Source organism: Oxyura jamaicensis, chromosome 1, assembly GCF_011077185.1.
Source record: "Oxyura jamaicensis isolate SHBP4307 breed ruddy duck chromosome 1, BPBGC_Ojam_1.0, whole genome shotgun sequence".
Classification (NCBI taxonomy): domain Eukaryota; kingdom Metazoa; phylum Chordata; class Aves; order Anseriformes; family Anatidae; genus Oxyura; species Oxyura jamaicensis.
In genome coordinates, this window is record NC_048893.1 from 68,829,448 (window position 1) to 68,842,973 (window position 13,526).

General features: G+C 36.0%; 1 protein-coding gene across 1 annotated transcript in view; it reads left to right on the forward strand.

Moving 5' to 3' along the window:
• The window catches only part of LOC118160543 (potassium voltage-gated channel subfamily KQT member 1-like), a 521,743-nt gene that overhangs the window by 51,134 nt on the left and 457,083 nt on the right, over nucleotides 1-13,526 (forward strand). The window contains 3 exon segments of the mRNA XM_035315348.1: nucleotides 3,192-3,318; nucleotides 10,362-10,440; nucleotides 13,314-13,410. Coding sequence (XP_035171239.1) covers nucleotides 3,192-3,318; nucleotides 10,362-10,440; nucleotides 13,314-13,410 — 303 coding nt within the window.

Below are 13,526 nucleotides of genomic sequence, written 5' to 3' on the forward strand. Positions count from 1 at the left end.
CACAACAACTTCTCAGTAGCTCTTGGTACAATTTCAGTAGGAACATGTAGTTTTTCTAACTCTCTAGAGAATTGCTGTTGTTCTAGCAGAAGGTAAACAAAATGCAGGAAATTTAAGGTGTTGAAAAGTGGGTATAGGAGGAAACAGAAGCGAGTTTGTTTTGTTTTTAAAGGTGAATTTTATGAGGTGAGCCTTGATCAGTCACAACAGTCTTGGAAATTGATATCTTCTATCTTTTCATACAAGTATACACAGCAGCAATAAGTTTCATAATCTTCCTCCTTCTTTTTGGAGGGACCACCTATGTGATGTTTATCCAGTTTCTGTGCTCTTTTGGTCTTTGGCCTGTCTGTGGCTGCCAATGAATGTGTTAATTGCTGTGGTTTTGGTAATGTGGACATCTGTCCAGGACAAAATGAACTGACATCAGTAATTAATTTCAAATTTATGGAAGCTGTAAGTTCCTCTTCCATCCTTCTTCCTGACAACAGTTTCTTTTTCCTTTGCATTGACAGTACAATGCAACCTTACTGACTTCAGCAGGGCTTCCCAGATGTAATTGAGATGATTTCTTGTTGGTAGCTGAAATAAAATCACAGATTCTGGAGTTTGTGTTGAGAATAAAATACATTCAGGCCAGACACAGTGTAAGTTCCAGCTTTTAAAAGTGCCCTTAGAGGATCATCAAGGAATATCCTAATTCCAGGAAGTTTTTGCTACTTCAGGAACTATCTGCTTATTTCTTTTCCACACTTTTTTTTTTTTTTTTTTTTTTTTTTTTTTGAGTGACACAAAAAAAAAAATGTGCTGTTTCTTTAGAAATAATTCTTCCGCTGCTGTTAGTATTATCTGTTAGGAGGGACATGTAATAAACTGCCACTGATGCAGATGGATGGCACCTTTGTTTTCATTTGAATGCTAGAGAAAGCATTCAAATATCTTGCCCTTGTCAAAGGGCAAGATATCAGTACTGTCAGCCAAAACACATATGTTATGCTTTTTAATTGTTTCTTCCTCTAAGTCTCTAAACACTTGTATTTTGGAGGGGAAGGTCAGTGGAGCTCAGCAGTTTTATTCTGTAGGTGAAGATACGGAACTATTTCTTTCAGAAATGCTCTTTAGATCAAGCTTTGGTACTAGCTTTCTACCTAAATACAAAAAGAAGAGCTCATGTTTTCACACTCTGCTGCCATTCAGTACCATTTGTCCAGTAAATCCATATAGACAATGTTTTGTTTCCTTTGCTGCAAATAAGAGATCCTTTATCAGAGACTTGAAACCAAATGCTACTGAGTGATGGTATCACTTTCGAGTCCAGAGAAGGGCTACAAAGCTGGTGAGGGGCCTGGAGAACAAGTCTTACGAGGAGCGGCTGAGGGAGCTGGGCTTGTTCAGCCTGGAGAAAAGGAGGCTCAGGGGTGACCTTATCGCTCTCTACAGGTACCTCAAGGGAGGCTGTAGCGAGGTGGGGGTTGGTCTGTTCTCCCACGTGCCTGGTGACAGGACGAGGGGGAATGGGCTTAAGTTGCGCCAGGGGAGTTTTAGGTTGGATATTAGGAAGAACGTCTTTACCGAAAGGGTTGTTAGACATTGGAATAGGCTGCCCAGGGAAGTGGTTGAGTCACCATCCCTGGAGGTCTTTAAAAGACGTTTAGATGTAGAGCTTAGGGATATGGTTTAGTGAGGACTGTTAGTGTTAGGTCAGAGGTTGGGCTTGATGATCTTGAGGTCTCTTCCAACCTAGAAATTCTGTGAAATTCTGTGAAATCAGGAACCTGCAAAAAATGTAAACAATTTAATCAGTGAGAAAGCTGTTTGCAAGATCCGTGCAATGCAAGAATTATTTTCCTTTGAATATTATTCTTAAAATGTGCTTTGGCTGTTATGATCAAATAAGTTTTTGCATTTAGATTTCAAACACAACACAATCTTAGAAGTATCACTTGTTGAAACTCCAGATAATATATTACTAAAAGAAAATCTGGAAAATCTTAAGTTTCAGTAAACTGAGAGCCAATTTGCTGTGTATTTTGTGAGTGTGTGTGTGTGTGTTTCTGCCTTGAAACTGTGCTGTAAACTTTCTTAGCTTTTTGCTAAACCTTGGTTTTAGTCAAGCTGAAAGTACCATGTGAACAGAGGAAAGATTGTGCATATTGCTTCTCATTCCAGGGAAAACAAGGAGGTAGAAGTGAATACAGAAATGCTAACCTAACTTTTTCAAAAAAAAAGAACTGGATTTAGGGTTTGTATATCAGTGTAGAGTTTTTTCTTACCTGTTTACTAGCTTTGAAATATTTTGGTGTCTTTTCAGCTATTCAGAGCACCAGTTCAAAACTTATGTCAGTATTATTATACAGTGGCATTTGTGATTTAAGTGTGTTCACTCTAGGGGTGCTTTAGAATTCCCCAGGTGCAGATTGCAAACATATTTAAGTTAAAACAAAAATATTTTCCAAAGCTGTAATTTATATAGTAGGTGTTTCGTGACTCTGAGTTACCGGATACAGTTTGGGTTGGAACAAATCCTAGAAGCTGTATTTTGGTTGTGGTAACATATTGCAAAGGTGGAGGAAAACAAGGAAGGAAGGAACAAAGATCTCAACAAATCCATCCATGTTGTGATCCTCTACTGTTTTCTTTAGAAGTATTTTGAAGTATAATGACTCTTGGTTATGCATAACTGCTTTGTAATAAATGGAAGCAATATTAACATATTCATATCTATATTAACATATAGATAAATAATTTGTTTTATAAGATGTCTATTTCTGAATATTCAAAAGTTGACATTACACTTTCTGATTTTATATTTATGTATTTTTTTCATGGTATGGCAGTGTTTCATAAACTTGCTGAGTCATTCCTTTTTTTTTTTTTTTTTTTTTTTAAGATCAATAAAGAAATAAGAGTATTTTGTTTTTCCTTGTAATATAATGATGGAATGAAACTTAAACTATTCTTTTATTCATGTGAAATCTCATTTGGAACAAGTTTACATCTTCCTTTAACATACTGGTCAGCATATGCATATAAAATATGAATTGATAAAGCACATTGCTTTTTTAATGCAGCGTTTCTTCCATCTCCACAAGCTTATTTTTATTAGTTGTAGGAATAAATTATATGTGCAAACTAAAAACAAAACAAAACAAAACAAAACCTGATATTTTGTTCTTTTAATTCTTATATAGTAAATAGTTCTGGTTGTGTTTTTTGGTGCTGAATATGTGGTCCGATTGTGGTCTGCAGGCTGCAGGAGTAAATATGTTGGCTTCCAGGGAAGAATACATTTTGCCAGAAAGCCAATATCGATCATCGGTAAGATTTAAACTTTTTTTTTTTTTTTTTTAATTTTAACTTTTAGTTCATCTTTTAATCTTATTATCATCCAGTTTTAAATAGAGATGTCAACTACTGTAGAGATCATATTGCAGATCTGATCTATGTTTCAAGCACATATCTGATTTGTAAAGCCTATGCATTTTTTTTCTTATTTTGGATTGATAACACTGAACGCTTAACATATATCTGTGAGACACAGGCAGGCCATCAGTTAAGAAAGGCAAAATTCATAAAGCAAAGAAATCCTTATTAAATCTACATGTGTAATTGGGAAAAAAAAAATGAAAAATTTTTTGTCTTGATGTCTGATGTAGAAAGCAGGCAGAAAGGCAAGTACAAATTAGAGAAAAAAAAGAAAATGTACGAAGTGTAACTTGGGAAAAATTGCTCTGGCTAATACCAAAGTTAAGCAGTTTTGAGGGACAATGATGGTTAGCATCTCTGGAGTAGGAGAGAGTTTAGGGAAAGAGGTAGCTAACAGAACCTGTGGAACAATGACAGATTAATAAAAGGTGATGTGTGGGGAAAATTTAAGTAGATCATAAAATAAAATAAGCTTTTTTTTTTTTTTTTTTTTTTTTTTTTTTTTTTGTCTGGGATTTTACATAAACTCCAGCAGAGCTGTGAATTATATAACTCAACATCAACATCACTGGATTTTAAATAGACCAAAGTGAAAAAGTGAAAAGGGAAGAGAATGGGCTGATGGTTCTTTAACCATCTGCAACTTTATGAAACTTGATGCAAAAGCTTAGGAAACAACATGTTCTATTGTACATTTGGATGTTGGTAGCGAATAATGTGATGAGATATTGTACTCAATTTTTGGTTATTGAAAAAGTAGTGTTTCATTACATATAAATGAATTCTGCTTTTGCTTCTGGAGCTGTTCTAGTTTTGTGATCTAACATGAGCTCTATAGGTATTTTTTTTCTCTTCTAATCCTCTTCTTGACTTCTCTTTCAAACAAGAAAAGTTCTTTGTAAGTATATTAGAGTACACAGGTGCAGCAGAAAGTGTGTCAGTCCCATTTAACTCTGATTTCAACTTGATACCAATTCTGTATAATAGTATTGTGCGTTTACCATAGTAAACATTAAGGTTTGTGTAGCCCTTGGAGAAGATACAGTGTCTTTGTTAATAAAAGCTGGGAATGACTACTGGTTTTGCATCCAAAGCAATTAGTACTAGTTTTACATTTAAAATTCCCCTAAGAATAAAATACATTTAAAGCTAAGATTTCCTTTTATATATCAAATACAGATGGAACCGTGCCTATATTAATCCAAGTGGATAAATTTGGGAAATACATTTGTCTTGAATGATAGAATCATACTGACTCATCCTATCATTTTCAGAATAATAAGAATAAAGCACAAACGCACAAAAAAATTAATGAAAGTATCAGAGAAAAATGTAAAAGAGAAGGCATTCATTTTATGTTTAAATTAGTATGAAAGTCTTTATTTTGACATCAGCAAACATCAACATTGCTTTGATATCAGAGAAATTTATTGTATTTTTATACACACAAAAACTGGAATTTCTTCTTGGAAAATTCATTTTGGGTAATGTTTCCCCCTCCATTCATTAGGCTCCCCCCAATGAATTAATGAATCAAAATTTTTATGGTGCATATAACCAGAAAGATATCCTGTACTCAAGGCTAGCAATTACTTTATTTTGTAAATTTATTTAATATTACTCAAGTCCATGCTGGATAAAATAGTATGGTAGCATGCAACTTCTATAACAGGAAATAAAACATGAAGATAGGAGGTCACATTATTTCTTGTGTCTTCTTTTAAAATTTTATCTAAAGGGAAAAATGATGTAACTTCTCTATTGAGAAAAGACAATTCTGTAATTAAAGAATGTTGGGAGACATAAATCAAATTAATTCCCAGCATCCCTGGAGAAATCACTTTCTTTCTTCATGCTTCTTCATTCCCTCGTTCACAGAATTAGCATGTTTAAAGAGTTTCAGTGCTCGTGTATTATCGTAGAAGCAGTAATACTGATATCTTTCCTAAATATCGATTTAACACTTAAATTACTTTCTATTACTTAGGGTTAAGTTAGCAGCTGCTTCTGAATATCCTAGCCTAATCATGTTTTTATGAAACACATGTACCAAGCACATGCAAAACTAAGTGAACATCCTTTCAGCTATTTTATCCTTTTGTTGTTGTTGTGGAAAATGTCACAAAAAAGAACTTATGAATTAACTTCTTGTACTTGTTGTGACACCATGCAGTTTGAAAAGAGATATTTAGGTACTTAAGTTACTTGATTAAAGACCTGAGCACACGTATGTGAGTCCATCTCCTGTTGTCCTTAAACAAAGGACTATTTATGAGCACCTTTAATTGGTTATGATACAGAGCTCTGAAAAAACATACGCACTTGGTATGTTCTAGATACAATATATTCACGTAACTTGTGTGATGCCAACATAAAAATAAAATTCAGTGAAAAAGAATACCATGTAAATCAAATTCAAGTATCTACATATAATCTGATTAATTTAAGTCCTTATGAACAACATATTCTCTCCAGACTACTAATAACACATCTCCAGGCTGAAAGCTATTCGCATTCTGTAAAATACTATGGCAACTAAAAATGAAAATATAAATAAAAATCCCTAAGATAAACTAGTTTTACTGTTTTTACTTTAAAAATGATTATTTGCTTTTAGTCAAAAAGCTGAGAATTTTATACTAGTAAGTAAACTTGTGAGAACATCAGCAATTTCCTTGAAAAAAGCAGCACTCAGGTAAGCTGTGTAAGCAGGTATTGCTAAGTGCTGTCCTGAACTGTGTGTATAAATAAGTAACATTTCACTGTCAAGCTGAATTTAAGATAAAAAATGGCAGCTGGTTGGATTTAGAGCATGAGCGTAAGTCACAGGTACAGTGGGCTTAGCTGTGAACTAGGTTTTCAAAGTTGTGTACTACATATGCTAAATTGCAGGGATTTATGTGATTTATGTAGGTCTGTTATCTGCATATATAGTGCACAGGCTATGCAGAAGTTGCTGTGTCATTTTTGTCTCTCTCCACTTCATGTACCATGCATGAAACTCATGCAGCCATGTTAGCAAACATGTAAGTAGGTAGAATGTTTAAGAAGGTTATCTATGTACTGTTGTTTCTAAATTGCTGGAATTCAGTTTTTAGAAATTACAAAGGTTTCCTGACATTTCTTCATTTAGAAACTAATACAAATATTAATGTAATGTTAATCCAAATATTAATGCTTGTTATAGTTTAAGTTATTTATATAAATGATGGTCCTTTATCCAGACATTTTCTATGCCAAGTATGAACTTCTGTTTCACTCTTGTGGAGGCATTTAATGCAAAATATTAAAGTTGTTTCTTAATAATAATAATAATAATAAAGGTAATTCTCATACAGAAGTTCTACTACTTCCAAACTTTGAAGCAGATACTTGACAATGAGAACATAGATTTTTAATTATTCATGAAATTCAACTCTAAGCTAACTAATAAGCCTCTGAAAAAAACATGTCTTGTTAATGCTTAAAATGCCCTGCTAGGGAATGATCTTATATTCTTCAAAGATTCACCTGCACAATTCAAATTTCAGGTTTCTCTAAGCAGCAGTACTGGTGCTGAGAGTAGAAAATAAGTTGATTTTGTTTTTAGAATGCTCTTTCTGAAACTTTTGAAGGCATGTGGAAAAGGAGAATACTGGTCTTGAATACCAAAGTGAAATGGCCGGGTCGGAGGAATGGACTGCAACACATAGGAGGAAAGGACAGGAGGATGGATACTGACATCAATATCTGGGAGAAAGAAGTATAAAAAGACTTACAAGCCAGCAGAATATTTGGGGAAAGGATGTTGGGTCTGATGAGATTGAATAGTGGCAATGGAAGGGCAGAAGGATATGCTGTAGACATAGAGTGTAAAACAGGGCTGTTTGAACCAGTGAAGTGGGATTAGTATGAGGAACAGAGAAGTAGAGATAATAAAATAGGTTTGGAGGAAATAATTGAAACATCTGTACCATGTAGAAGACACTTTTTAAAAATGGAAAGAAAATGGAAAGAAAAAATGAAAAATCTGTATTGCTGTCACTACTTGATTGAAACATATTTTGAAAGTGTCAGCCTTTTCTTTCTTTATTGCTGGTCATCAGATAAGTATCTATATGCCTGATATTTTAGGAAAGACATCAGGTGCAACATTTCCTCTAGAGAAAAGTTCTGCATTAACATGCAATGTAATATGGGAGGAAAAAAAAAAAAAAAAAAAAAAAAAAAAGCCCCTCCCTAAAATCTGGGTGTTTACAAATACACGTTCACACACATACACGATAAAGGAACAATATAAAAAATGGAAGGTCAGGTAATCAAAATTTAGATTATCTCAGAATGGAAGCTCTTTCTGTAACTTTAATTTACCCTTCCCTGTACTTATTCATAAATGTTCAATTATTGTAGTACAGTCTTTAATTACCTGATTTCTTAGGGAGGAATCTGGATTTACAGTAAATCAGACTGATTCTGGAAATAATCCATGTCAGAATGAAGGATACCATTGGTTGTAGAACTGCTGCAATATGTGTCGCAACAGCTATATGGTTGTGAATGAGGCAAGAGAATATTTAAGGAAGAGGGGAAAAGGTTATCCTTGTTGAAGGCAACTGTTGTTTCCTCTGATGTTGGATTCTATCCTACATTTTGCCTAGGCATCACATGGAAACTCTGTGGCAGTCATTTAAATCAGTTTTCACAAGTGTACCTCATTTTCTGGATGTCCAAATGAAAGCTTTGAAGTCAGGTTACAGAGGTTCTCAGCTCTCACAGCTGCTAGTGAAGTCAGCAGGCACTGTTATTTTTGAAGTGCTATATAATGGTAAATGCTCTGAAGAATAAGGTACTGCTTGTTTCAACTTGGCAAGGAAAATTTGCCCAAACTTTTCCTTATTCTGTGTACATTTGCTCCCTATTTATAATACTATCCTTTATTTTCTATTCAGAATTAGAAAGGGAAACTCTTAGATTCTCTAAAGGGGAGTACCACAGAAATGCTCATGAGGAAGTTAGAAAAATGTCCTTTCAGAATAATGATAGAGTAGGATTCAATTAACCCGTTCACTAAATTAGGAAAACAGAAAATATTTAAAGGTTGTTGATACTGTGAGCACAATCCATCACTTGCATTGTATGATGCTGGAAGTGTGTAAACTGTGGAGTTGTGGAAAAAAAAAAAAAAAAAAAAAAAGAACTGTGGGAACAATTATCATTTTTTCATACAATTAAAGACTGTATCACAAAGTAAACCAACAACAGCTCTAAATCTTTTTGTGCAACTTTGTGCAACCTTTGTTCTGACAGTTCTGTAAACTTTGAAATCTTGGCTTTACAGCTTTAATGCAATTTTTAAACTACAAGTTTGTGTATCTGCTTGTGACATTTGTCTGTATGCTTTTCATAAATGGTGGAAACAAATCCTTGCTTTCCCTCTTATGTCAAGAGCCTTGAGCCAAAACATGGATTCATTTCTATGGTGTTAATATGCCTTTTTCTTTATTGTTTTACGCTTTGTTGTGTTAAAAACTGGCTGGATAGCTGGGCCCAAAGAGTTGTGGTGAATGGAGCCAAATCCAGTTGGAGGCCGGTTCCCCAGGGCTCAGTACTGGGGCCCATTCTCTTTAATATCTTTATCGATGATCTGGATGAGGGGATCGAGAGCACCCTCAGTAAGTTTGCAGATGACACCAAGTTAGGTGTGTGTGTCGATCTGCTCGAGGGTAGGAAGGCTCTGCAGGAAGATCTGGAGAGGCAGGACTCATGGGCCGAGGCCAGCTGTATGAAGTTCAACAAGGCCAAGTGCCGGGTCCTGCACCTGGGGCACAACAACCCCAAGCAGCACTACAGGCTGGGAGATGAGTGGTTAGAAAGCTGCCTGGCAGAGAAGGACCTGGGAGTATTGGTTGCTGGTCAGCTAAATATGAGCCAGCAGTGTGCTCAGGTGGCCAAAAAGGCCAACAGCATCCTGGCTTGTATCAGAATGTGTGACCAGCAGGGCTAGGGAGGTGATCGTCCCCCTGTACTCGTCTCTGGTGAGGTCGCACCTCGAGTACTGTGTTCAGTTTTGGACCCCTCGCTACAAGAAGGACATGGAGGTGCTCGAGCGAGTCCAGAGAAGGGCTACAAAGCTGGTGAAGGGTCTGGAGAACAAGTCTTACGAGGAGTGGCTGAGGGAGATGGGATTGTTCAGCGTGGGGAAAAGGAGGCTCAGGGGTGACCTTATCGCTCTCTATAGGTATATTAAAGGAGGCTGTAGCGAGGTGGGGGTTGGTCTATTCTCCCACGTGCCTGGTGACAGGACGAGGGGGAATGGGCTAAAGTTATGCCAGGAGAGGTTTAGGTTGGATATTAGGAAGAACTTCTTTATTGAAAGGGTTGTTAGTCACTGGAATAAGCTACCCAGAGAACTGGTTGAGTCACGATCCCTGGAGGTCTTTAAAAGACATTTAGATGTTGAGCTTAGGGATATGGTTTAGTGAAGGACTTGTTAGCGTCAGGTCAGAGGTTGGACTAGATGATCTTGGAGATCTCCTCCAACCTAGATGATTCTGTGACTCTGTGATTCTGTTTTGATGGAGAGCTGCCTGATTTGTTCTGTCAGGATCATTAAAACTTCTGTTATTAAATTAATTATGGAAGGACCTGTAGTTGTTATTTCCTTCACTCTTTCTTTTGCTCTTTCTGTCACTCTCTTTTGCTCTTTCACTCTTTCTTTTGCTCTTTTGCTCTTTTTCTTCTCTCTCTCTCTCTTTTTTTTTTTTTTTTTGAGCGGGGGGGGGGGGGCGCGAGGGGAGTGTGTTTGAAATTATTCCATTAATTTAATGTCCACCAAATTTTAGCTGACTTCATTTATTTTTTGAAGTTCTTTCCTCAGCCTATATTCATTTATTTATTGTGTGTTTCAGTGCTGAGAACTAATGTTTAATACATTTTTTCATCTTCTTTTTTAACAGATCTAATTGTGGTAATAGCCTCGATTATTGTACTGAGCATAGGATCTAATGGGCAGGTGTTTGCCACCTCTGCAATAAGGTATGTCCTTCTAGTGACTTGCAGCTCTTCACAGCCACACAGATATAAATCTAATATAGGACAAGTTGTTATAATGAAACACTGGGCAGTGGAAGATGTGTTACTGTTTCATCACTGCTTGGGTAACAGGAGTGCAGAAACAAGGCGTATGAAGAATGGTGTGAATGCCAAAACCAAGAGGAAACAACTAAAGAAACATTACATTCTATGTAAAGCATCAAACATCTCTCTATGTAAGACAAAAGAGCATTACAGAACATCAGTTTATTTAAGAAGTAATCCAGACAGCACTTAACTCAGTACTTTTTGAGTAATTACTTTGTTTAAACGGTAATTATGCTTTGGTAGATTTGTTTGGCACAAGTAATTCATACCATACATGAGCCAGAAACATTTGATATCCAGTGTGTTTGTTCAGCTTGCATCAAGTACTGCAGGCTTGTTCAGGAAAGTAAACTGAGTAAATAAAAGAAAGGGAATGATAAGTGGAGTAGGTGTACTTCCCACTCTTTCTAACTCAACTTGCAAGATGTACTGCATTTTCTGTTACAAAGCTCTGATTTCCCCTGCAGTCTGATCACTGGGATTTATCTACAGTAATCAAGTTGTGTAGACAAACAGTGAAGGGAACTATTTGTATAAAGTTTTTTAAAGTATTCTGTTACTGTAGAACATTAATCTTTACATGACAATAAAATCTAGTCAGGAGAAGAGGAGGGTAAATGTGAAAATTTTAAGGATTTTCTTTTTGTTGTATTTAACAAACTGTGTAGGAAGGGCTTTAATGAAAATGCCTGCTGTGTATTTATTTACGAACCCAGTTGGCTTTGGGTTCAGCATGTCCTTTCCTGGTGTCAAATTATACAGTCACTGTCCTACAAATCAGGATGCTTTCTACCAGAGATATCTTTGCAGTGATGTTTTTGACCCATTGAAAAATCATCTGGGACAGGCAAGTCTCAGTCTGACAGGTTTTCTGACAATGCATTCTGTGATGCAAGTAGCTGTTTTGGAATTAAGGAAACATAGAATCATAGAATCATTAAGGTTGGAAAAGACCTCCAAATATCATCTAGCCCAACCATCCCCCAACCACCAATGTTGCCCACTAAACCATGTCGCTAAGCACCAGGTCCAACCTTTCCTTAAACACCCCCAGTGAAGGTGACTCCACCACCTCTGTGGGCAACCCATTCCAATGCCTGACTACTCTTTCTGGAAAGAAACGTCTCCTCATTTCCAACATGAACCTCCCCTGGAGCAACTTGAGGCCATTCCTTCTTGTCCTATCACTAGTTACCTGTGAGAAGAGGCTGACCCCCAGCTCCCCACAACCTTCTTTCAGGTAGTTGTAGAGAGCAATAATGTCTCCCCTGAGCCTCCTCTTCTCCAGAGTAAACAACCCCAGTTCCCTCAGCCGCTCCTCATTTTCTTTTTTCTTTTCAGAGGAAAGGAAATGGGGTGTGCATATTCAGAGGCTGTGTAACTGGAGTTTTGCCTTCACTACTTTACTTTTTAAAATCTATACTTGTGAAACTTTCCGTGCCTGTAACACGCATGTCAGAACTTGGCCTATAGTAACATAATAGATCTTAACATCTTAGATACAACAGAGGCAGGAAAATCGAGAACTGCCATTGGGTCAAGCATCAAAAGAGTGTCTAAAAATTATACAGGAGAGCTATATGTGACTTTCACCTGTTCCAACATCAGCAATCAACGACGTAAGTCCACTGGTACACACATTTGGTAGGCTTGTAATTCTTCTTCGACTCACGTTTTAATTTAATTATCAGGTTTTAAGTGGTTATTTTAATGTTTTGAGATAATTAAAACTATAATTCTAATGGCATATCAAACTGTACTCAGTCATTTATATGTCATTTGATAGTCAGTATTATTGTCTTCTTCCCCCATAAAAGACAAGCATTTGATCATCTGACTGGCAACTGTGAAAACTCAGAAAACTTGCTTTGTGAATAAAGGAAATATTGGATCATTCAGAAGACGGTATGCCTTCTCTGTCTGAGCAACACCAGTCACTGAAGGACAGCATCATGCTGAGGATCTTGCCAGTTGATGTAGCCTGGAAGAATGCAGCGATTGAAATAAGATGACTGAAATAAAAAATAGTAATAATAAAAATAATTGAGGATAGCAGAGGTAAAATATTATAGTGAAAAATTTTCAGATAGCTGAATTCAACATCCTTTTCTACTATACACTATTTTGTTTCAATGATAAGATAGTAAAACAAGGACAGGACAATGAAGTTCATTGCAAAAAGGGTCAATAGAAGAAAATATTTTCAATGAATAGATTTGTTGAAGACCTGTATTGATAATTATTTTTCTTTAGCTGAAAATGTTCAAAGTTTATGCTTCAGTTATTGTCCTAAAATCACCGATTTCCAGTTAGATGATTTCTGTTACTTAACTGGAAGGAGTTCAGTAGTAGAACATGTTTAGTTCACATTCTGTTTTTGGCAACCAGAGGAAAATGTTTTCTCATATTTATATTAGTAAAACTGAAGCACTGTTTCTGCTTGGAAAAAACATTTGAGAATCATATTCAGGTAATATTAAGCTTCCTTCAAGTTTGAAAGTATATATTTTAGAAATTTCTTGCTTTTTTTTTTTTTTTTTTTTTTAATTGTTGTACAAGCCTATATTTCTGAATATATTTGCACAGAAAGTAATGAGATCTCAACATATTGTCTACTGAGACTTCGTCAAGTCTAGGATGCAATGTTACTAGGATCAATACCTTTGTCTTAATTTGGCTGTATGTTAGTGAATATTGTCAATTCTGTATATACACAAAAGTATTGATCTCAATCACTATTTCAATGTAATGTCCTATTTTTCTTACAGGGGAATCCGGTTTCTCCAGATACTTCGCATGCTTCATGTAGATCGGCAGGGAGGCACCTGGAGACTACTAGGATCAGTTGTTTTCATACATCGTCAGGTACTAGATCTTTAAAGATCCTCTGCCTTTTGTTTACTCCAGTATATCTTTTCATGGACTTAAAATCATAGTCTGGTTTAAATGAACACTTCTCGCAAGAGGAAAATACTTTAAAA